Source organism: Mastigoproctus giganteus, chromosome 8 (assembly GCF_048544385.1).
Source record: "Mastigoproctus giganteus isolate SK-2022 chromosome 8, ASM4854438v1, whole genome shotgun sequence".
In the NCBI taxonomy this organism is placed as follows: Eukaryota; Metazoa; Arthropoda; class Arachnida; order Uropygi; family Thelyphonidae; genus Mastigoproctus; species Mastigoproctus giganteus.
This window is the reverse complement of record NC_143582.1, coordinates 170,722,660-170,749,421: the sequence shown is the minus strand read 5'-3', so window position 1 is coordinate 170,749,421 and position 26,762 is coordinate 170,722,660. Positions and strand designations below refer to the sequence as shown.

The following is a 26,762-nucleotide window of genomic DNA, read 5'->3' as shown; positions in this document are numbered from 1 at the left end:
TCAAAATGAGGCGTAGATTGACCTCTTTCCAGTCATCTGGGAAGAGTCCAACTTCCAGACAATGGTTGTATAGGCTGAGAAGGAGATTTGATTGGGTCTCTGCAAGCTTCTTAATTACTTCTGCTTCAATGAAGTCTAAGGCGCCTCCGTAGCCAGGTGGGAAGGCACGTGCTTCTTGATTAGACCGGGGTTCGAGCCCGTCACCACCAAATATGGAGGATGCGGAAAGGTCAGAGAATGACCACCGCATATCCCGGAGCAATATGGCCTTAGTTGCTAATGCTCCTAAAAAAAAAAAAAAAAAACCAATGAAGTCTAACCCTGGGTTTTTTTTTGTTTTGCCAATGGCAAGTTTTAATTCATCTAAGTTGAAAGACTGTTCTATAGAAGTGGTGCTGTAGGATGCGCTTTCAGTACAGATTTCTTGTTGCTGGCTGGATTGAGGATCTGTGTTTAGCGGGAACAGGGTGTCCAAGATGTTTACTGGATCTTCCCATGTGAGGGTTGTGGTGCCCTGCGGGGTGACTGTAGAGGAGATGACCTCACCCCTGGGGAACTTGTTCGTAACAGTGCAATACACAACTCCCCAGGGGATGCTGTTTCCAGTCATGGAGACCAGGTGCTCCCAAGACTGTTTCTTCATGGCTCTAATTAAACTAATGTAGTCATTTTTTTAGCCTACGATAGTTATTGCATAGGACATCAACTTCATGAGGGGAGCCAGGTACGGCGAATACGTTGAAATGATTTCCGTGCTGTATGAACCTGATGGCAGAGATGATCCAGTTGGTTGCACCACCATGGGACAGCACTCGGGAAAGGGTGTTTCTTCTTGATTGTTTTGTCACAGACATTGGTTATGATTGATGTTATTTTCCTCTGATTCTGGTTGTGGTTGAGGTTGGTGAGATTGGTGTTTCCAGGAATTTGAAGGGAAGATTGGACTATTAAATTAAAGAGGTTCCAGTCTGTTTTGTTAATTGCATAACGGATGATATTGTTTCTAAGCGGAGGTGCTGATTCTATTAAGCATTGAAGGTTAAAAGTAATCACCCTACACTGGCAGTGGTAGAGAATGAAAATGACATGGGATAATTGCGCAGTCAGATATGAAGTTTTCTGAGCAATGCAGATGGTGTGCAAGAGTAGCTCATGGTGTCTTGTCATTGATATACAGGAATTTTTCTAGTAGGGATAACGAGGTGATTATCCCTTTGTATAAGGCAATGGGCAGGCCACACCTTGCATACTGTATACAGGTCTGGAGGCCTCATTTTAAGCAGGATGTAGAGATGCTGGAACGAGTGCAGAGAAGGGCAACAAGATTAGTGAATGGAACAAAGGGTGCTCTTACGAAGAAAGGCTTAAGTTTTGCAAATTACATTGTCTGGAGACTAGATACCTGCGAGGTGATCTGATTGAGTTATATAAGGCTTTTAATGGTTCGAGCATGCTCAATGCTGATGGGATTCTTCCTCTTGATCAGAATAATCACCTGAGAGGGCATAGATTCAAATTGAGGAATGACAGTTGTAGGATAGGTGTGCAGAAGTTTGCCTTTAGCCAGTGGGTGGTTGATTGCTGGAACAAACTTCCATCTGTCATTGTAGAAGTTGATAGCTTAAATAGATTCAAGGCAGAACTAGACAAACATTTGCAGTGAGTGGATGGTTGAAATGAGAACGTTTTTTTTTTTTTTTTTTTTTTTATTGGCTGATGCTGTATAAGGTTGCTTTCTTGCATTATATGCCTTTACTAATGCTAATCTTCTTTATATTGATCAACAGTGGGGAGGCTCAGGCCTGTGTTTATGCTGGAATGCTCAAAGTGAATGCTTGGGATCATTCCGTAGGTTAGTAAGATCCTGCGACCACCAGGGAAGACAAACCTTGAACTTTCAGAACATTTCTTAATTGAGGCTTGTGTGCCTTTCAGGAACAATGCTTGAACAAAATCTGTTTTCTGGGTACTGTTCGTGGAGTGATACCGATTGAGGGCAGAGGGGCTGCAGGTGGTTTCCTGGATGGCCTTATCAAAAAAGTCACATTTAGGCAATCTTGTAGAGAAACTTAAAGTATCATGCAAGTAGATTTGGGAACAGGTAACTTGATCAGTAATACAGAATGTGATAAGGCAGTGATCACTGGTGGTCACAGAGTTGTGCACCTGCTATTGTTGGAGACAGTTGCTGAGGGAGGGTGTTATAAAGGTAACATTAAAGTTAGATTCCCCTGTTCCTGAGGAGTAGGTGGTAGGTTTACTTGGTAGATTAGCTATCTCCAATCTGTGTGCAGCAAATTAATTCATCAAATGAATTACTTCTAGCATCTTGACTTGGCGCATTATAGCCTTAGATGCTAATGCGCCATAAAACTCTAAAACAAACAAACAAACAAACAAACTTCTAGCATTAGTGGTGGCATTGTACTAATAGAGTGTGGATTGGAGTTAGCTATGATGATAAAATGTGAATCTTCAAGCAGATCAAGAGCCGTTTCAGGGTGACAATATGTGAGTTGATGTCAGTGCCGATAAAGTAGGATGTAAGGATTGAGTTGCGGCTGAAGCAACCTTCCACAGTGGCTGCAGCCAGGTGGGCAGGGTGCATAAGGAATGAAGTATGGTGACAAGGAGGTAGGGGTTTGCAGATTATGACGGCTGCAAGGCATAGTTAGTTTGTAGTCTGCATTCTCCGGTATATAAGTTGACATCCAGAGACTCTACCACAAATGCAGTAGGGTTCCTGAAGAAGGTCAAGGTCAAGTTCTTCTATGATGGGATGCAGCTGAGATGCCACAGAGATTGAGTTTTGTCCATTTATTTGGGCAGTGCAAAGTCTGGACGTTGTCAGGTTAGATAGCCTATTATCCATAATTTGTTATTGTTACAGATTATTTCAGCTGCTCTTTTATATACAAGGCAGGCTCCATCCTGAACAGAGTAATTTCTGGGTTTATTAATAGCCTTTCAGTTGGCATAGATTGATGGGGAGGATTTATTTGGGCAGTCCTTGTAAAGGTGTCCTTGCCTCTGTACAATGCCTGCAGATTGGTTGCTTTTTGAGACACTCTGTGGGGGTATGGCCGTATCCTAAGCAGTTGTAACATTTCAGAACCGGTATAAAGTCCCAGAAATGGTGCGATGACCAGCCCAAGATCCTTTCTTGATTATGCCGAAGTTTTCTAATCCTGGGAGATATCTGAAAAATCCATTTAAGCTTGTTCAGTGACCTGGTAGTCAATGAGTACTGAATCTTCATTTCATTGGCTGCCTCCTCCCTGACTATGTGTCCAAATAGATTTCTATTGAAAACCTCTTCCAGGAGCTCTTCTTTCTGGAGTGAGACATCAACATCAAACATGATAATATTAGGCCATCTAAGTTTTAGGATCTCAGAGGTGAGGCTCAAGTTTTCAGCTTTTCCATATTTGTAATGGCTCCAGATTTGATTTGGATTTGGAGGCTGCTTCCAGAATTATATCCCTCTCATTGGTTTTTTGGACACTTGATTTTCATGTTGTGCAACCTGGGTTTTAAGGTTTTCAAGACAGTGTCTTTTACATCATCTCTGTCCATGATGTCACAACCCTCTGTTCTCTTGATAATGAGCATATGCTTCTCTTTCAGGACAGGAATCTTGGGCATCCTGACAGCAGCAGCATATAACAAAGTCTGAGGAGTCCCTTCAATAGAAGCCTGGGCCTGCGTGGTAAAGGCAATAATGTTCAAAGGCTCAAAAGCCAGGTTGATCATTGCGGTCATGAGGGTCGCATTGGTTTGTAGCAACTGCTTTTTCATTGATTTCAGTTGCTGATTCTCAATTATGACTTCATATAGCAACTTTTCCAATGAGCCCCAGCAGCGTGTAATACACAAACACACAGAACTGGCAACTCTACTATTATCACTGTAAAGGCAGCTCTCCATTCTATTCTGTAGAGTCCGGATAATTCTGAGGTTTGGGATTTCCTTGCTTAATAAGCTAGGCAGATCTTCTCCTTCATCATTACCCTACCTCTGTTTGGGGGGGGGGAAGAGGTTTCTGGCTTCTTTAATCCTTTTTTCTTGATAAGTGCTTTCTTTCTGACTGTGGATGGGAGGCCTCACTTTCCATTCACCTCCTCACAGTTGTCATCGCCAGTTGAGTTATCAACCATTATGGCATCCTAGTCATTAAATGTGAGTGTAGACTGTCTAGTCGTCAGTCCTTTTTTAGTCATGGGCCAGAGAATCCCCCTCTGAGTCTTTGTTGCGGGTTAACTGGCAAGTCTGTTTATGTGAAGCATAACCTTCGGATTAACAATATCCTCTTCAGCCATTGGTTAAAATAGCAAATGGCACTAGAGCAATGTTGGGGCAAAATAGATAGACTGAAAGTTCTTGATCCAGATAAATATATGTAGGTCTAAAAGATCTATTCTTCGAGACAAGCAAAATCACAAAATACATCCAGCAGAACCTAGAACCAGATGTATCACTATGGGGGGGAGCAGTGGAAGGAAGCTATGATAGAAAACAGTTTTCTTCCAAACCCTTTTTGAAAGTTATTGAAGGGTGGTGAACACGATGGTGACCTTATTTCCGACGAAAAATAAGCCAGAAGAAATAAGTAGGGAAGTAGGATTAAGTAAAATATTTTAGAGCTTTCTCCCATTCAGTTTTTGTGTTTCCTGTTATTGCAACTATCTGTAATTAGGCCACTTCTTTCAAAAGCACCAGGTAGTCTCTGGGGATATCATCCGGTTCTGATCAACAAACTGCCTTGATTCCTGTGTGGAGAGAGGACTTGGTTATGAAAAAGAAATTTTTATGGTGCAGCGCAGCTTATGCCATATGCCATAAAAACATTTTGCGCCAAGTTGAAGGGTATAAAGAAGTGAATTATATGAAGATATAAAATAATACAGTGTACAATTAAGAAAAAATAATATATTATATAATTAAGAAAGGTAATGATAAATTAGATGCTTAAATTGGGACTGAAAATTGGGGAGACAAATCCTCTTTCCACCCCATTGTGAATGATGATTCTTAATGCATTTGCCTGCAATAACAATCTACAGAAAAAGTAACCACTAGGTGGCAGAGATCACAGTGTGCTGAAGTGGGATTTACTCAGAGGTAACTACCATCAGGGGTAAAGGGAAGGGTTTTTGTTTTCGTAAAGGTGACTAGTGGTCTGAGACAGTATTTAAATTCTATACGGTGGGACCAGCTGATGATGTTACCAATAGCAAATTCAAAATGGGAAGAATTCAAAGAATTAATCTTGGAAGCTACTAGGCTTTTCATACCAACTAAGAAATACTGTTCAAGATTTAAGCCTAAATGGATGTCAGATGAACTAATTAGACATGTGGCAGAGGGAAAAAAAAAGCATGGGATACATATAAATTAAGAGGTGATGCAGAAGCTTATGATAAATATAAACTGGTCTGTAACCAAGTCACAAAGGAGGTTAAGCAGGCAAAGGCAGATTATGAGAAATCTTTGGGAAATGATGTAAAGAAAAACAGCAAAGAATTCTTTACTTATGTAAACTCTAGAAGGAAGGGGATGAATCAGATTGGTCCACTTGATATAGATGGTTCAACTGTTGATGATCTTGCTCAGATAGCTAATAAACTAAATGAATACTTTGCATCTACACAAACCCTTAACCATAATTATGAGAGCTTCCTTGGATTCAGGAGAGGTACCCATAAACTGGAGATCTGCAAATGTGACCCCAATCGACAAACGAGGATCAAGGGGAGACACAGGTAATTACAGACCTGTTAGTTTAACTTCTGTACCAGGGAAATTAGTAGAAGCATTGCAGGATCATCTAGACAAGACTTCAGTTATAGCTCGGACACAGCATGGGTTTGTTAAGGAGGTCTTGTCTGACCAATTTCATTGGATACTATGATGTAGTCACAAAGGAACTGGATGCAAAGAATAATTTTGATATTTGGAACTTAGAAAGTCTTTTGATACTGTTGCACATGGAAGACTGCTGCACAAATTGGAGCAGTGTGGCATTGGAGGCAAATTGCTGCTATGGATAAAGGGATGGTTCAGATGGAAAAGACAGAGAGTACTAATCAGTGGACACTGCTCCTCATGGACTAATGTTATTAGTGGAGTCCCTCAGGGTTCAATGTTGGGTCCATTGTTGTTTTCTGTATTTATCAATGATATTGATGATGGTGTCTTGTCAATGATATTCAGGAATTTTTCTAGCAGGGATAAGGAGGTGATTATCCCCTTGTATAAGGCAATGGTCAGGCCACACCTTGAGTACTGTATACAGGAGGTCTGCAGGTCTTATTTTAAGAAGGATGTAGAGCTGTTGGAACGAGTACAAAGGGTTGCTCTTACGAAGAAAGACTAAGTTTTGCAAATTGCAGTGTCTGGAGACTAGGCACCTGCGAGGTGATCTGATTGAGGTGTATAAAGCTTTGAATAGTTTGAGCAGGCTCAATGCTAATGGGATTCTTCCTCTTACTCAGAATAATCGCCTGAGAGGGTATAAATTCAAATTGAGGAAAGCCAGTTTTAGGATAGATGTGCAGAAGTTTGCCTTTAGCCAGTGGGTGGTTGATTGCTGGAACAAACTTCCATCTGTTGTTGTGGAAGTTGTTAGCTTAAACAGATTCAAGGCAGAACTGGACAAATATTTAGAGCGAGTGGATGGGTGAAATGAGAAGGGTCTGTTTGTGTGTTTTTTTTTTTTTTTTTTTTTTTTTGGCTGATGCTATATAAGCTTGCTTTCTTGCATCATGTGCCCTTGCTAATGCTAATGATTGCAGTAAAATTTTAAGGTATACAGTTTGGTCTGGTCTTTGTCAGCTACATTCTTTGTCTATGATTTAATTCTTTTCATACCTGCCAACAGTGCAGCAAGTGAAAGAGTTTCCAAGAAAGAAGAATACACCTAAACCCAGGAACTGTTGTTGTCCTGTTTCTGCATAGCAACTTACCAAAAAAATTTATAGAATTAATTATATTATTAACAGGTTTCTTTTTATTTGTCAATTTAAATGTTATTTTTAAAAAATTTGTATGTATTAATTATATACAATAAAATATTAATATTATTGATTTATTTTAATTTAGAACTGACTGTTACATTATTACTGTGTAGAAAATTTAATGTAAATTTTTCTAATACAATTTGTTCGAGGGGTGGGATACAAACTGTGTAGGTCTGGCATGGATCTGATATGCAAGATCTGCACAGGAGTCTAGTATACATTTTTTTTTTTTTTTTTTAATAGGCACTGTTCACCTTAACTGACATTAATTAATATCACAAACTTTTCACTTTAGATTTAAACTTACATGCCACTTACATAAAGAGAATATTTACGTCATGAAGGGTTTTGTTTTTTTTAAAGAATATATACTTTACACAACTCAATCTCTTCATTTTTAGCATTGACATATTTTCCAAGAAAATTAATTTAAAGCTTTCTTTTGCTTAAGTTTTAAATAAAAGAAAATTGGTAAAGTATTTATGATGTGCCCTCTCATTTATAACATGACATTTAATTAATACATGAGTCAGCTACAGTGGTGCCAATTAGAAATTTTAATAATGCATGGAAAGAATTTAATCTACTTCAAAACTTAAAAATATAATAACACTGGAATACACACTTGTTGGGTTCCCTTAGTATGCCTGCTAAGTTTCAGGTTTCTAGCTTCATAATCTTTCAGCTGTTGTGCTGACACATGCACATATTCTTTTATTATTATTAGTTAATAATAATAAAAAAACTAAATAATTCCAATTAATTCACTGTTACCACTTTTACTCCTGCTTCCACTCAATCCCCTTCTGATCCTGCTGGTATTATACGTTTTTAGGAATACACCACTGGTGAGAGGTATTTTTGCATTATAGTAACAAATAGCTTAGTGAGTGAGTTCCTTTCATTTTGCTTCTTGATTAGACCGGGTTTGAGCCTGTGACCACCAAATACAGCGGAAAGGTCAGAGAATGACCACAGCATATACCCGGAGCAATATGTCCTTAGTTGCTAATGCTCCTAAAGAAAAATAAAAAAAAAAACAAATAACAAAAAATAACAACCTTTCATTTTGGGTGAACAGAAATGATATTAACTCTTAACTTTGGTTTGGATAAATGATTGTTTTCAATACAGTTTTTGCCTAAAACCATAAGGGAATCTCATCTTATCCAGCACAGAAATATTTCATAACCATTTCAAGAGCAAATTAGTTGACAAGCTAACTTGAATAGTACTTTGGGTCTACTTCAATAACACACTCCATTTGATTGTTTTTGGTGCCAAGGGGGTGGGAAATAAGTTCTCAGCAAAGTAATTTTATTTCAAAATGTAATCTCCATATGGGTGTAGGATTAAGTTTCCATCTTGTTTGTTCATCACTAGGATAAATACAGTGAAACTGTAAAATTCAGAATTTTAAAATTCTGAGCTATTAACAAGACAATATGGCACTCGTTAAAGATTGCATTTGTCTTTTAGAATCCATGCATGATCTCAATTCTAATTTCAACAATGTCCATTTCCACTTGCAGTCTGCCAAACCCCATGTATTTTTCCTGACAGACACTCAGTTATCGGTTGATTCAACTACTGCTCATCTCAGTTGCCCAAACTATTTGCTGTATGATTCCTTTCGCCTCAAAGGTGGTACTTGTGCATATGTCTGTTCCGATATTCCCTGTCAGAGACTTGGTAATTTGGAATCTCCTCTCTTTGATCTTCTCTGGCTTAAAATCTCTCAACCTCATTGTGTCAAATTCAACTGTTGTCTCTACCGTTCTCCCAACTGCACTAATCACTTGGAGTTCTTTGACTTCCTCTCTTTGCAACTTGACTTTCTCCAGTCCACCTTTCCTAACAGTCAGGTAATTTTCCTTGATGATTTAATGTTCACAACTCCAGCTGGCTTCCGTTTTCTAGTCACACCAACCCAGCTGCTTGAGATGCTGAGGATTTTGCAATTACTAATAACCTTACACAGATTGTTCATTTACCTACAAGAATACCGGACAATCCTAACCATACAGCCAACACACTATCTTTTTCTCACAAACAACCCTTCTAAGTACACAGTCAAAGTGAGTGGTCCTTTAGGCACCTCAGATCACAATTTGGTGATTGTCTCTTCTCTAATGGAGACTTTATCTCATGGCTGTTTCCCATTGTGTGTTGTTTGGCATTACAAAAATGCAAAATGGGATAACCTGTGAGATTTCTTTTCTTCTTTTCCTTGGTCAGATTACTGTTTCAAAACTTCTTATGTCAACATATGCTCAGATCGTGTCAGTGAAATTATTCTTATAGGAATGAATTCCATTATCCCACACTCCACTTTAAAATCTCAACCTTTATCTAAACCTTGGTTTTCCAATAAATGTGCTAAGACCATTCAGGAGAAGAATGTTGCATATCGTAATTGGCTTGTTTCCAATTCTTCAGTTTCATTTTCTGCCTACACCAAAGCTCGCAACAATTGTAAAGTGGTTATTAATCAGTCCAAACTAGATTTTGAACAGGCTAAGAGTAGAAAACTTGCTTTTTGCCCTAAGGGTAGCTGAGCATTCTGGTCTCTTGCCAAAGCTATCGGCCGCAACTTTTGCTCATCTCTGCTTCCACCTCTGTCAAACCCAGATGGTTCTGTTGTCACTTTGGCCAAGGATAAAGCTGACCTGCTAACATCCCATTTTTTTTCCAACTCATGTATTAATGATCTTGGTAAAACACTTCCCAACACGCTCCATTCAATTCTTCCTGTGGTCTTCCGTCAAAAGGATGTCAGAAGAATTTTGACGAATCTTGATGCTCAGAAAGCTCCAGGTCCCGATGGTATTTCTCTGCTTGTTCTCAAAACCTGTGCTCCTGAACTTACTCCTGTTCTTCGCTGCCTTTTTTCACTTTCTTATTCCAAAGGTGTTTTTCCTTCTGCTTGGAAATTTGCTTATATCCAGCCAGTTCCTAATAAGGGTGGGCGCCTCCGTAGCCAGGTGGGAAGGAGCAGCAGTGCGTAGTACACGCTTCTTGATTAGACTGGGGTTCGAGCCCGTCACCACCAAATACGGAGGATGCGGAAAGGTCAAGGGAATGACCACCGCATATTCCCGGAGCAATATGGCCTTAGTTGCTAATGCTCCTAAAAACCAAATAACAAACAAACCTAATAAGGGTGACAAATCCCTCCCATCCAATTATCGTCCCATTGCAATTACTTCTACTCTTTCTAAAGTAATGGAGAAATCAATTAACTGCTAACTCTTAAACTACCTAGAAACCTACCGTCAGATTAACGATCGCCAGTAAGGATTCTGTCAGTGTCGATCCCTTTGTGATATTCTGGCTTATGTTACCCATTTATGGAAAAATTCCTTGGAAACGTTTGGTGAAACACAAATGTTTGGTCAAGTTGCTCTTGACATCTCAAAGGCTTTCATTCATGTTTGGCATAAAATTCTTCTAAACAAGCTTCCATCTTATGGTTTGCAAACTATTTTTTGTAATTGGTTATCCATTTTCTCTCTGATCGCTCACTGAGGGTGATGGTAAACGGCTCTCTGTCTTCTAACTTCTCCACTAATGCTGGTGTCCTCCAAGGTTCATTTCTTTTCCCTACTCTTTTCCTCTTGTATATTAATGGTCTTCTTCCATTGACTGGAAATCATATCCATAGTTTTGCCGATGACAGCAAATTGCATTCCACTTTCCATATTGAGAAACCTTGCCCTGCTCAATCAGCTTCAACTTCTCAAATATCTGCTACCAATTCCTTAAATGCCGATATCCAGGTAATTCTCCAGTGGGGCAAAGACAACTTAGTTGATTTCAATCCTTCTAAAACTCAGTCTTGTCTTATATCTGTCTTATATAGATGAACAGTGCACTGTTGAGTCAGTTTGGTGTAACATAAGCACTGCAAAAGCAAAAATTAGAGTAGGAGTGTGTTATGGGCCTAATGACTCGAATGAGAACAATGAACAATTGTACAGAGAAATAGAGTATGCTAGTAAATCAGAATGTCTTATAATGGGGGATTTTAACTTGCCAGATATTGACTGGAACTTGTGGGTTGGTCACTCACACACTAGTTAGACTTTTGTGGATTTATTGGATGATTGTTTTCTGCAGCAGCATGTTCGAGAGGCAACCAGAGAGAGAGTAATACTCTTGATCTGGTTATCAGCAGTGATCATTCGTGTATTAAAAATTTGCAGATAAAGGAACCACTAGGTGGCAGTGATGACAGTGTACTGATGTGGGATTTACTTAAAGATATAGGTGCCTCAGTAGCCAGTTGGGAAGGAGCAGCAGTGCGTAGCAATACTTCTTGATTAGACCAGGGTTCAAGCCCGTCACCACCAAATACGGAGGATGCGGAAAAGGTCAGGGAATAACCACTGCATATTCCCGGAGCAATATGGCCTTAGTTGCTAATGCTCCTAAAAATCAAAATAACAATAACAATAAAAACTTAAAGATATAATTACCATCAGGGATAAAGGAAAGGGATTTTGCTTCCGTAAAGGTGAGTATAGTGGTCTCAGACAGTTTTTAAATTCTGTACAGTGGGATCAACTGACGATGTTACCAACAGTAAATTCTAAGTGGGAAGCATTCGAGGAATTAATCATGGATGCTACTAAAAGTTTCATACCTATTAAGAAATATTGTTCAAGGTTTAGACCTAAATGGTTATCAAATGAACTAATGAGACTCGTGACAGAGAAGAAAAATGCATGGGATGCATATAAATTATCAAGCGACTCATAAGCCTATGGCAGATATGAGTTAGTCTGTAATCAGGTCACAAAGGAGGTTAAGCAGGCGAAGGCAGATTACCAGAAGTCCTTGGCAAAAGATGCTAAGAAAAACAGCAAGGATTTCTTTACTTATACAGGGTGATTCACTACCAGTGCAACAAACTTGCAGGAGGTGTAGGGAGCACAAAGACGAATTGGAATCACATAGCATTGCAGGGTCCAAAATGCCTTCGTTATGCGGTAGAGAACGTTGAACGGGAGGTCGCGTGAACAGCGATCCGCTGGAAGTCAGCATTTGTGAACCGGTTCCCGAGGCAGTACGATGGACGAGTATCAAATGTTGAACTGGCCTACATGCACCTCGCGTATGGAGCTGCGGACTGTAATGGCCGCGCCGCTCTGCGCTTGTACCAGGAACGTTTCCCGCCCAGGCGTGCTCCTCATCATACGATTTTTGCACGTGTGCACAGAAGGTTAAGTGAGACTGGTTGTTTCACGAGAGGTACCATGAATCGAGAGCGAACGATGAGGACGCCAGACAATGAGGAGAATGTCCTACGTCTTGCAGAAGGCAGTACAAGTACTCGAGCGATAGGCCAACGATTGAGTATTTCCCAATCCACTGTATGGAGGATACTGTCAGCAAACGAAATGAGTTCATACCATCTGCAACACGTCCAATCATTGGAGCCTGCGGATTATCCACTCCAGAGGACTTTTGCTACTTGGTTTCTTCAACAGAAACGGTTCGCAAATGCTGACTTCCAGCGGGATTGCTGTTCAAGCGACCTCCCGTTCAACATCCTCTACCACATGATGAAGGCATTTCGGACCCTGCAATGCTATGTGATTCCGATTCGTCTTTGTGTCCCCTACACCTACTGCAAGTTTGTCGCACTGGTAGTGAATCACCCTGTGTAAACTCTAAAAGGAAGGTGATGAATCTGATTGGTCCACTTGACATCGATGGTTCGACTGTTGATGATCCTGCTCAGAGAGCAAACAAACTGAATGAGTATTTTGCATCTACATTCATACATGAGGAATTAAGGTTTGAAAATGGCAGAAGGTTACCAAATTGTAGCAGGGTACTTAATGATTTTGTAATAACTGAGAGCAAAGTGGATTAGAAATTGTTGAAGTTAAACATAAGAAAAGCACCTGGGGTGGATGGGATCTATCCAGTTATATTAAAGGAGGTGGCAAAGCAACTAAGCAAACCCTTAGCAATAATTATGAGAGCATCCTTGAACTTAGGGGAGGTTCCCGCGGACTGGAGATGTGCAAATGTATCCCCAATTCACAAAGGGGGATCGAAGGGTGACACGAGTAATTACGGACCAGTTAGTTTAACTTCTGTTCCGGGTAAAATAATGGAGTCACTGGTTAAAGATGCATTGCAGGATCATCTAGACAAGACTGCAGCATGGGTTTGTTAAGGGAAAGTCTTGTCTGACAAATTTGATTGGTTATTATGATGTGGTTATAAAGGAACTGGATGCAAAAAATAATTTTCATATCATATATTTGGATTTCAGGAAAGCTTTTGACACTGTTGCGCATGGAAGACTATTGTACAAATTGGAGCAGAATGGTATTAAGGGTAAGTTGCTACAATGGATAAAAGGATGGTAAAGTGGAATAAGACAGAGGGTGGTAAACAATGGGTGTTGCTCTTTGTGGTCTAATGTTATTAGTGGAGTCGCACAGGGTTCAGTGTTGGGTCCACTGTTGTTTTGAATATTTATCAATGATATTGATGAAGGTATATCAGGCTTAGTGTAGAAGTTTGCAGATGATACAAAGGTTGGCAGGGTTGTTAATGACAATAATGGCAGTGTGCTACTGCAACAGGATCTAGATAATTTGGGCAGATGGGCTAAGAAGTGGCAACTGAAGTTTAACCTTAACAAATGCAAAGTACTGCATATGGGTAGAAGTAACCCAAGAGAAAAGTACCAACTGTGTGGTACTACACTTAACGTGGTAGAAAATGAAAACGACCTGGGAGTAATTGTGCAGTCAGATATGAAGTTTTCTGAGCAATGCAGACAGGTGCCAAGGGCAGGTCATGGGATTTTGTCGATGATGTATAGGAATTTTGCTAGCAGGGAAAAGGAGGTGATTGCCTCTCTGTATAAGGCAATGGTCAGGACACGCCTTGAGTACTGCGTACTGGTCTGGAGGCCTCATTTTAGGAACCATGTCGATTTGCTTGAGCATGTACAGAGAAGGGCAACAAGATTGGTGAGGGGAATGAAGAGATCCTCCTACCAAGAGAGGCTTAAGTTCTGCAAATTGCAGTGGCTGGAGACTAGGCACCTGCAGGTTGATCTGATTGAGGTGTATAAGGCCTTGAATGGGTTGATTACGCTGAATTCTGATGGGATCCTTCCACTTGTTCAGATTACTAACCTTAAGGGGGAATAGATTCAAATAAGAGAAGACAGATGTAGAACAGATGTGTGGAAATTTGCCTTTATCCAGTGTGTGCTTAATTGCTGGAACAAACTTCCATCTGTCGTTGTGGAAGTTGATAGGTTGAATAAATTTAAGGAGGAACTGGACAGACATTTGGAGGGAATGGTGTGATTCTTTTTTTTTGGCTGATGCTGCATAAACTCATACACTTGCTTTCTTGCATCACATGCCACTACTACTATCTCGCAAAAAAGGATTGTTATACTCCTGTGCTTATCTTTGGTGACACTCCAATTTCTAGGCAAGATGATATATCTCTTTTGGTGATTATCCTGACTTCTAATTTCTCTTGGCAAAAGCACATTACAAACATTGCTTCCTCTGCATCTAAAAAACTTGGTTTTCTCTTTCGCTCTCGGCATTACTTTTCTTTCAAACAGCTTTTCGCTCTGTACAAATTGCAAATCTGCCCTACCATGGAATATTGTTCACATCTGGGGCTGTGCCCCCAAAACCTCTCTCAGGCTTCTAGATTCCATTCAGCTGAGGGCATGTAGGTTAATTAATGACTCATCTCTAACAGGGTCTCTCCACTTGCTGTCTCATAAACAAACTGTTTCTGCTGCCTGTCTTTTCTACAGATACATCCATGGGTACTGTTTTTCTGAATTGGCTTCTATAATTCCCGCTTTCTCTTTCAAAACAGTCCGAACATATGCCGCCAACATCCATTTACTGTCCAACTTCAAACTCACAGAACCAACTTTTTGTCTTCCTCGTTTATTTATTCAACTGCCATTTTCTGGAACAACCTTCCTTCATATGTATTTCCTGAAAATTAGAGTCTACAGAAGTTCAAGTCTAATATCAACAAATATCTTCTTTCGTCTTCTCAAACTCCAACCCAAGCATGATACTAAGTACTATAGGTTCTAATACCTCTCGTGTTTTTTAGACACAATCGATTCACATCAGATCACCTTGTACAAATAGAAGCAGATATAAGAGATGCATTTATAACCTCAAAGCATATCGGTTACTGTATTTTTTGATATAGAAAAGGCGTATGACAGAGCATAGAGACACTGTATATACGATGCAGGACTCAGAGAACATTTACCACTATTCATTCAAAATTTCATGAAAAATAGAACATTTCAGGTTAGAGTACAAAACACAATGTCAAAATCATATAAACAAGAAGGACTTCCCCAAGGGTCTGTCCTGAGTGCCATAGTATTCTCCATAAAAATAAATAGCATCACAAAAGAACTACCACCCACAGTGTCATATGCCCTATATGTAGATGACTTCAGTATTTCATATCAGCACAGAACGTGGGAACAATAGAAAGACAACTACAGTGTGCAATTAACAACGTCCGTCATTGGGCCCAGCAAAATGGGTTTAGAATATCAAAACAAAAAACATTTTGCTTACATTTCTGTAGAAAACGAAATTTACACCCTGAACCTGAACTAATATTGCAAGGTAACACAATACCAGTTAAACAAAGTGTAAAATGTCTTGGACTTATTCTAGACAACAAGTTGACCTTTGTAGAACATATAAAAGAACCAAGAATAAAATGTATGAAACAACTTCATATTCTTAAAGTCTTAACAACATCTTGGGGGGCAGACCGTTATACCCTGCTCAACTTGTATAAAGCGCTAGTAAGGTCAAAAATAGATTATGGAGCACCGATTTATGCATCAGCAAGAAAGAGCGCCCTCAAGTGGCTAGATCCGATTCACCATAGTGCAGTATGAATAGCAACAGGAGCTTTCCGCACATCCCCTGTATACAGTCTCTATACAGAGGATAATGAATCACTACTGTTCCTGAGGAGACAACAGTTGTCACTGATGTATGCTTACAGGATAAGACCCATAAGAGAACATCTGACTTGGACAACTTTATTCTCGCCAAAATGGGAAAACATATAGGAACTACAAAAGAGCAAACCAGCCTCTAGGCATCAAACTACAGGAGCTACTGATAATACGTGATCTCAACATAGATAACGTTGCAAACCAAGAAGGACATATAGATCCACCATGGATAAACCCTACTACAGCTTATGAACTCCTCACACAAAACTGGAATGTGATGACACAACTGCATGCAGCACATAGAGTGCAATATCCCAATTACATACCAATATATACAGACGGATCAAAATGAGAGAACCATGTAGGAGCAGCAGCAGTATTCCCAGATGTTACATTGTCATGCCAACTCCCAAAAGAATGCAGTGTCTACACTGCAGAATTAGTAGCAGTTCAGATAGCCCTGGAGCATTTCAGAACCACCTACTACTTGAGAACAGTAATTACTGTGATTCATTAAGTGTAATCCAAGCCATACAAAACACAAGCAATATAACCCATCCAGTACTCTGGCAAATTAAACAGATATTAACAGGCTTCACAAATAAAAAAACAAGAGATACTTTTCTGCTGGATACCAGGACACAAAGGGATAAAAGGAAATGAAGAAGCAGATAGAATTGCAAAATCAACCACTAACCTTCAAGAACAGTATTTCACAGTTCCGCATAAGGACTACAAGCCAATCATTAAAAATCGCTGTATAACCCAATGGCAAGAACTCTGGCAAAAACAAACATGGAATAAATTATATGAAATAAAACCAAAAGTTGAGCACTGGAAAACGAGCATAAGGAAATCAAGGAGAGAAGAAATTGTTCTGACTAGATTGTGGATAGGCCATACGCATTTCACAAATGGTTATCTATTATGTGCAGAAGAACCCCCAAGATGCCAAGTATGCAATACTATCCAAACAGTTAAACATATACTTATAGAATGTCCAACATATGAAAATGATCGACACCGAATTTTTTCATCATTATATAAAGGAAACCAAAACATTACCCTTAAAGATCTTTTAGGTGACAAGGGACACGTGTCAGATATTTTTAGATTCATACAAACAATCAACATATACCATCTTCTGTAAATAATAATATAATACCACAGAAACAGTTAACCTTTTACATTCGAACAAGGTTTATATAAACAGAACATTGTATAACAAATGAACTGGTGCACTATGATCTCTGTCGTTGATGTGCCAATAAACACCAAAACAACAACAACCTCATGTTTGGGGTTTTCAAAAAAAAAAAAAAAAAAACTGATGACATTTCTCTCCTTATAAGATGCTGAATGGAAGGTTTTGTTCTTTAAATCTTGCTGCCCACAAAAAAAAAGTTTAATATTCACTGCATCCTCACACAAATATATGTGGCTTCGGATTTTTAATTCACTTGGAGGAGAAACTCCCCTAGTTTTAGCACTTTGACAGAAGATAAACCAGATATTTCTTGAGAGTACATAAAATTTTCCAAAGGCTGACTAATTCAGTCATAATGAGAAGTAAGTCCCATTCCAATCCACATTGACTCAATATAGTTTTCAATCCTGGGTCAAAAAGGTCATTGGAAAAGCCAGCATCAAAAATGGTAAACTGCATAGACATCACAATGCTCTTAATTCTCACCATTGAATAAACATGACTTTGCAATGAGTTCGCCTAGTATTGCACCACTTTCAAACAGAAGGCGTTGCCAAAAGGCTAACCGGCCATGTGTTTAAAAGATAAGGCTTCTATTGATAGCCTGTTTCAGGATCCACTAGGCCCACATCAGTGCCGACTGGGTAAAGTACCTGCCCGGCAACCCAAAGGTCGCGGGTTCGATTCCCGTCTCGGGCTTGGATCAAAGTACTGCAAAAACCTTGGGAGGTGCAATATGGCCACAGAAGCCGATGCGCCAACAACTACCAAATCAAAAAAAAAACAAAAAAACCCCGCATCAGTTAGTAGGTGGTCTGTAATGGCAACATGCAGCCAAACCAGTTATAAAGAAGTTGTTCGATGTGAGATGTCATACAGTATACAAAATTGGACTTTTTAAAATTGTGGTATGGCTAAAACTATCTGTTTTGTATGTGTGTGTTGACACTAGAGACCACCTGCTATCTGGTCAGGGACTGGTTTTTCCTGAAAAAGACTGTCATAGCAGTCTATTAAACTTTTGGTGAACCCATCTGTTTGTTCTGTTATGAGAATTAAGACTATTGCTTTTTCAATGTAGTTTAAATCCTGTTGGCTGATAAAACAGGTGAAAGGACAAAGTAGTTCTGTAAACATGTTATAATTTCTCTAAAGTCATGTAGCTATCAACTGTACATAAGGACTTCCTTTTAGATTTAAAAAGTTTTCCACAGACTGCCACATTTAACAAAATTGTTTTTATGCTGCAGCTGTTCCAGAAGTTTTAAGTACAGGTAGTTCCCAACTTTACGAGTTAATTCATTCATAGCATGTGCTCGTAAAGTGGGAATTTATTTCCCATAGACATAATGTTAAAAATAGGGGATACGTTCTCAACAATGAAATTAGTTTATGTTTAAACAATGATTGATTGATTTATCCAAATAAATGAAAATGTAGCTTGTAAAATCAAGCAAATTATAATAATAAAGAAATTATTTGACTTACAAATGTTAAAGAATATTTATTCTTCATCATCCAAATGTACACTTGACACATTGACTAAATGTACATTTAGTCAATGTACAACGAGTGTACAATGAATGTACACTCGTTGATCGCTCGCTATTGGCTCAGCATTCATTGGTTTGTTGCACAAGGAGTCGTCTTCTTCAGAAATGCTTCAAAAGGTGATTGTTTCCATGATAATCTTCTCTTTTCTTTATAAATTTCATCAGCATGCATAAGCATTTTTTAACAGCATGCACAAATTGCAACTAACACAATTTGCGCTGAGTAACAAACACCATAATAATGTAAAAACCAAACAATTCCATCTACTGGTATTTTTGCAAATGCAATAACATGGAGTTTACTACCCGTTTATAATTGCTTGCAGTAACAGAAAAGCCCAATAAACCAGAAAGTTCAAATTGTTTTTATTGTTGTTTTATGATCGTGACCTCCAGAAATGTGCTTTAGAAAAATATCACAAAGCCATTCAAAATTGGTTCCTATAACAGAACATATGATAATGATGAAAGTGTAGTACATTTTAATGATTTAAATTGGTAACTAATACAATTTACACTATAAAAACGACCTTTTAGAGAGTTATATAGCAAAAATTTCAACTTCTAAGATCATGGAACGAATTACCAAAAAAACAATGTGTTATTGGGTTCACATTACAATATTTTTACGATGAAGTGTTGTCTCTGGAACAGTGTCGATGGTATCTCTGGAATGGATTAATATCGTAAAACGGGGTAAAATGTATTGTATAGCTATGCGTGCAGTTTGAAATACGGTATTTATGAATGTTTAATATTCATTTTTTGCAATTAATGTTCATATTGTTTTGATTTTGTTGATACTTGATACTTGGGGATGAAAAAAAAAAAAAAGCTCGTCAAGTGGGAACTTCTTGTATTCAAAATTTTGGACATAATTTTCAGAACCCCTGTTGTATATTTATGGACCTCCAGTTGAGGTCCATAGACCACACTTTTGAGAAATGCTGCTTTAACTGTATTATAACTTGGAATTTCTCTCCTTTAGTGCTATCTCTTATTTGACTAGTCATGTAGTGCTAACATGAAGTAGTGACTTCGGGAAGCTGAAAGTAATGGCAGATTGAAAATGCTGAGTGTGGGTGCAGCATTTTCAATCTGCCAGTTAAATCTATGGTTAACTCTTCCTTAAACAGTAACTTACTGATGTGCAGAAACAATACATTCCACATATTCATTCCATACAACCATCGTTATAACTAGTCATACAGCTTGTCAGTGCATAACTCTAAAGCACGTTAAAAAACAACAGGTGATTCGGGATGACTTGCTTAGCTTCCCACTCCATACTGACACTATGAAATAGAAGGGCAGGTGAATGATCTTGACCACCTGATGTGTATCTGTAGTTCTAATGACAGCAAAAATGAAACAGTGATCTCTGTTATTATGAGTGAGAAATTGATTGAATTTCTTGGCAAAAGGCAAATTGTCATGCAAACTGATAAGGTCTGCCTTGTTATAATAATTATTCCTGAGGAAGTTTTTCCTTTTCTCCCTTACAAATGTGGTTTATTTTCTCTGATGCACATCCATTGCTGTGACTATTTGCCATTTATTCATATCTCTTGATTTTTTAAGGAGTCCTTATGTGCTGTAATGTAATAACGAGATCGTATGTATAGCTTAGCTTAATTTTCAGAACTCACCTCATAGTAATTCGCTTAGCTGGTGGAGAGTTTTACCACATACATGGTGGTTATAGGATTCTAATAACTTACAGGGATTATGGGTTTAAAACTAAGTTATGGGCTATAAAATATAACACATTAAGTTCCAAATTTAATTCATACAAGATAACACACGAGTACGAGACACAAGATTACAACATTATATATTTGATCAGATGCCAATCAGATTGCCAAACATGTTACATAGGCAGTACAACAGCAAAATTCGGGACATCAAAAATTTCCAACACACGTGCATACTACCACTTTAATAGCTTCAAAACTAATTCAGCAAGTACAGAACTAACACGTGTCCAATCTCAAAATCACAACCCACTCATCGATTCAGCCATCACAATAGTTAAATTAAATTCTAGCTACAAAATCCTCGAAAACGAAGCCCTCATCATCGAAAGGTTTAAGCGCCATACATCACTCAACGTGTTAAACAAAAAGATTCCCGCCAATTTCTTCCCCATTTGGAATTTAGCACATATTAAGTTTCCACGTGCACTGAAATGCATTTCAGGAACCCAACCCGTATATAACACAAGCACGCTCTCCCCCCCCACTATAGCTAACTGAGGACGAATTTCGAAAGTCGCTCGTGCGCTACTATTAGCTTCTATTTTTCCTTCATTTAATTTAATTTATTTAGGCAACCATAGAATGGAAGGTGCACTTTCCTTTCTTAGGAAAAATTTTATAGCCCATAACTTAGTTTTAAACCCATAATCCCTGTAAGTTATTAGAATCCTATAACCACCATGTATGTGGTAAAACTCTCCACCAGCTAAGCGGATTACTATGAGGTGAGTGCTGAAAATTAAGGTAAGCTATACATACGATCTACCCATTTATTCATATTTAATAAATTGAACTTTATTTAACTAGTACCATCTTTGAATCCCTATATTTACAGGTGTAAATAAATTCAGTTGTTAGTGTTCAGTATCCATTGAAATATTTCTCCAAAACTACTCTCTAAAATTCAGAAAATTTTAAAATCCACATGTCAATCCCTGAGGGCACCAGATTTTAAAATGTATATTGATGAAATTTCAGAATATTGTATATCATTGTACAATCATGGCTAGTCAATTTTTTTTAAATTGACTAGCCCTCTCCCATTTTTGTAAAAAAACAAAAATGGGAGAGGGCACTTGTGGCATTTGAATAAATAAGGTATTCATCGGCGATTCTGCAAGTGATTTAAAATGAAAAGTACATAACAAATTGGGTTTTAAATATTCTGTGTTTGTAGGATTATCCATGGAGCTCGTATAAAGGAAAAAAAAAAAAAAAAAAAAACTTAAAGGTAACTTTTTTGCATTGTTTCTTGTTGTTCATGGCTAGAATAAATTTCTGAAATGTACAGATAATCTCACTATATATTTTCAGCTAGATCTTAGACGTTTATTCCCCTCAGTTTGGAATTTTATGAAATAGACAGTGCATGCCACTTATATGGATAATGTTATTGTTTTTATTAAGTCCCAATCAGACACATACTGATACATAGAAAACAACGTTTACTTCAATGTGCTAGTTTTTGTTATCACTTTTGTTTTTGTTTTATCACAGTTTATGCATGTGCAGTGGAAGCGATTAAGTAACATCCTGATTTGTTCTTGAATTCCAACATACTGCAGATTAGCTACTGATGTTGCTTCATACAGTTTATATTGGTTGTACTTGTTGTTAGAATCATGAAAGAAAGTGTCATATCGCTACTCCTACCAGCAATCACTGTTTTACAATAGAACATTAATCCTTTTCCTTAATTTTTATATTTTCTTTATTTGTTTTCAATGGTTTGTATGGATTTTCAGAAACATTATAACAACTTCATTAGCCGAAGACAACAAATGAAGAGCAAGAAAAACACTGACAGGGAGAAAATTGAGTATACTGAGTTATGCAAAGCCATTAGAAAGAGACTCAGAGAGGACATAAGAAGATTTAACACAAGAAAAGTAGAACAAGCATTAAGGGAAAACAAAGGATTTAAATCAGCAGCCATGAGCAGTAATACAGTAAGACAAATGATACTGAAACTGAAGAATAGCGATGGTGTACTTATAAACAGCAGAGAAGGCATAATTCAAATAGCAGAAGACTACTACAGAGAATTATACAAGGAGCAGGGGAATGATGCCAGCAGTGGGGAAGATGGATTGCAAAGTAGCAACACATACGGCATACCCGATATTCTTCCTGATGAGGTAGAACATGCATTGAAGAAAATGAAGAATCAGAAAGCCCCAGGGGAAGATGAAGTTACTGTAGAGTTGTTAAAATTGGGAGGAAGAGACATAACACTGGTTATGTCTCTTCCTCCTGGTTATGTAAGACAAAAACTGGCAAGGATCTTCACAAAGTACATTAGAAAAGGTGTGACACCTAAGCAGTGGAATAATGCAATCATAGTTTTGCTGCATAAGAAAGGAGATAAATCAGAAATTGGAAATTATAGACCAATTAGCTTGTTATCCCACATCTACAAGTTGTTCACAAGGGTCATTACTAACAGATTAGAAAGAATACTTGATGAGAATCAACCGAAAGAGCAAGCTGGCTTTAGGACAGGATTCTCAACTATGGATCACCTTCACATAATATCACATAATGGAGAAAGCAAATGAATATAAAACACCATTATGCCTGGCATTTGTGGATTATGAAAAGGCATTTGACTCCATACAGCATAAGACAATGTTTCGGGCACTGGAAAGAAAAGGCATAGATACCCCATATATTATGATTTTGAATAAAATATATGAGAGTGCTACCTCCTTTATTAGGCTAGACAAAGACAGTAGGAAATTTAAAATCGAGAAAGGAGTTCGACAAGGAGACACAATATCACCCATCCCTTTATCAATAGTAATAATTTTCTTCCAGGGCCACACTGCTCCAATTTGTGCAGCAGTCTTCCATGTGCCACAGTATCAAAAGCCTTTCCAAGATCCAAATATATGATTTCAAAATTATTCTTTGCATCCAGTTCCTTTGTGACTACGTCAGAGTATCCAATGAAATTGGTCAGACAAGACTTTCCCTTAACGAACCCATGCTGTGTCTGAGCTATAACTGAAGTCTCGCCTAAATGATCCTTCAGTGCTTCTTTAACAAGTGCCTCCATTCAATTCCCTGGAACAGAAGTTAAATTAACAGGTCTGTTATTACCTCTCTCCCCCTTTGATCCTCCTTTTTTGATTGGGGTCACATTTGCACATTTGCAGTCCATGGGTAACTCCCCTGAGTCCAAGGTATCTGTCATAATTATGGCTAAGGGTTTGCTTACTTCCTTTGCTGCCTCCTTTAATATAACTGGATAGATTCCATCCACCCCAGGTGTGCCTTTCTTATGTTTATCTTCAACAATTTCTCCTCCACTTTACTCTCAGTTATGACAAGATTATCTAGCTTACTGCCAGAGTTTAATACACCTCTGACGTTCCCCTCCCTGAATAACTCCTCATGTGTGAATGTAGATGTAGAATGTTCATTTAGTTTGTTAGCTACCTGAGCAGGATCATCAACAGTTGAACCGTTGATATCAAGTGGACCAATCTGATTCATCCCCTTCCTTCTAGAGTTTACATAAGTAAAGAACTCTTTGCATCCTTTGCCAAAGATTTCTCGTAATTTCCCTTTGTCTACCTAACCTCTGTTGTGACTTGGTTACAGACCAGCTTATATCTATCATAGGCTTCTATTTCACCTTTTAATTTATATGTATCCCATACATTTTTCTTTTCTGCCACATGTCTAATTAGTTTATCTGACATCCATTTAGGCCTAAATCTTGAACAATATTTCTTAGTTGGTATGAAGAGCCTAGTAGCTTCCAAGATTATTTCTTTGAATGCTTCCCATTTTGAATTTGCTGTTGGTAACATCATCAGTTGGTCCCACCTAGGGCTTACAATACCGGTAAAAATCGTAATACCAGTATTTCGGTATTTTTAATTTATGAAACCGGGAAAACATTATTAATACCGGTATTCCAAAAACAAATGTTTTTCTCAATAAATTTTGATGACAATTAGGTGCAATAAAGTAAGGAATAAAACAAATACTGTAATTACTTGAATTCATGTTTTAAATAAACTTTTATTGCAATAATAAATATTCTAAAAACAAAGAAATACGTATTGTTACTGCAAAGTTTAGTTATGTTTAAGTATCAACACTAACTGTCCGAATAAAGTGAGTTCTTAAACATAAGCAATCAATAGATTTATCGTTTAAATGGATCTAATTTTGGTACATATTTGAGTAGCGGCAGAAAACGCCCTTTCGGATTCTATTCTGGTACTGAGATAATCGTAGACGATCTCAGTCCATATTTTCTAGGCTTTGCACTTTTTTAGCAAAAATAGTTAAAAGTATTTCATTAATTTCCGACTCAAGTTCATCTTTTAAAATCTCATTGGAGTCAGCAATTTCTTATTTTGGAAAGAATTTGCAGAACACTGATGTTCTGTTCCATGTTGGTCTTCCGTGGTTGAATTGTGTTCAACATTTTCTGAAAGAGAAAGACGTTTTATTCAGCGAAGTATAATTTTCACTATATTCATGTGAATCTTTATTGAGTCTGGAGAGAGCAAAGATGGGGATAAGGAATAAAGGAGAGAGCAAAGATGGGGATAAGGAATAAAGAAGAGAGCAAAGAGGGCAATTAAGGAATTCTTCACATATTATATAAAAGCAGAGAACAGAAGGACAAATCAGATTGGACCCTTATGTAATGGACACGGGATAGTATTAGATAACATAGCTGAAGTTGCAGATGAACTCAACACTTACTTTGCATCAATATTTACATAAAAAAAACCCTTTGTGTCAATTAGATATTGTGGAAGTGAAGTTGAAAAAAATGTAATTGATGATGTTGAAATTTCAAATGATTATTTAATGAGAACATTTGTGCCTACAGGCAAGTAAGGCTTCTGTAGTTGATGGCATATGACCCTATAATCTTAAAGGAGGCGGCAAGTGAGTGCATTGAACCATTAAGGCTAGTTATGAGAGCATCACTGGACTCAGGAGAGATTCCATTGGATTGGTGTAAATTGGAACGTAAAGGCGGTTCTAGGAGTGTAACGGGAAATTACCGACCGGCCAATCTAACTTCAGTAGTAGGGAAAATCATAGAGGCAATGATCAAGAGTGGAATTCAGAATCATTTAGATGGAAATGGAATTCTGTAGGATACACAGCATGGTTTTGTAAAGGGAAAATCATGTTTAACAAATCTAGTTAGCCATTTTGACAGGTCACTCGTGAGCTGGATTTAGGGAATAATTTCGACATTGTTTATTTGGATTTCAGCAAAGCATTTGACTCAGTCCACATGAGCAGTTACTTTATAAGTATGGAGCAGGCTGGAATCATAGGGAAAATCCTTAGATAGATGGCACGATGGCTTGAGGGTAGCAAGCAGAGGGTTGTGATAAATGGTTATTCCTCAAATTGGGTTAATATAAGAAGTGGGGTTCCCCAAGGATCAGTATTGGGACCATTGTTGTTTTTGATTATCTTAAATGACATCGATGAAGGGATGGAGGGCGTGAGGTCTAAACTTGCAGATGATGTAAAGATCAGTAGAGTAGTTAATGATCGCCGCCAAGCAGAGTTTCTTCAGAGTGACCTAGATAGACTTTCCGGGATGGTCAGAAAAGTGGCAGCTATATGCTTTAATTTAGCAAAATGCAAGGTCGTACACCTGGGGAACAGCAACCCTAAAATAACTTATACGCTTGGTGGAGTTGAACTAAATTCAGGTATGGGAGGAACAAGACTTGGGAGTTAAGATACGGTCAGACATGAAGTTGTCCGAGATTGTGGACAGGTTGCAGTGTTGCATGGTGTCCTATTGATGATTTATCGAACATTTGCTAGTTGAGATAACAATGTCATAATCACATAAAGGTGATTTTATAACCTTTATGTGATTAAATTATAAACAATTATTTTTTTAAAAATTAGTAGCGAAAAACCGGTATTTTTTATATCAATACCGGAAAAAAATGACTGGGATTCTGGTATTCAAGATCCCGGTATTGTAAGCCCTAGTCCCACCGTATAGAATTTAAATACTGTCTCAGACCACCGTAATCACCTTTACGAAAGCAAAAAAACCTTCCCTTTACCCCTGATAGTAGTTACCCCTTTGAGTAAATCCTACTTCAGAACACTGATCACTGCCACCTAGTGGTTCCTTTATCTGTAGATTCTTAATGCATGAAGAATCACTGCTGATTAATCAGATCAAGTGTATTACTCCTTCTAGTTGCC

At 38.1% G+C, this 26,762-nt stretch overlaps 1 protein-coding gene across 3 annotated transcripts in view; it reads left to right on the top strand.

The window, feature by feature from the left end:
- Positions 1-26,762, top strand: part of LOC150082003 (uncharacterized) — a 422,573-nt gene that overhangs the window by 202,855 nt on the left and 192,956 nt on the right. Inside the window, exon 7 of one of the 3 annotated variants that reach the window (XM_090379051.1) lies at positions 6,881-6,941. The exons of the other annotated variants lie outside the window; for them this stretch is intronic. Coding sequence (XP_090235177.1) covers positions 6,881-6,892 — 12 coding nt within the window. The 3' untranslated portion in view covers positions 6,893-6,941. Of the gene's footprint in view, positions 1-6,880; positions 6,942-26,762 lie in introns of those variants that run through there. 3 annotated transcript variants of the gene reach the window in all.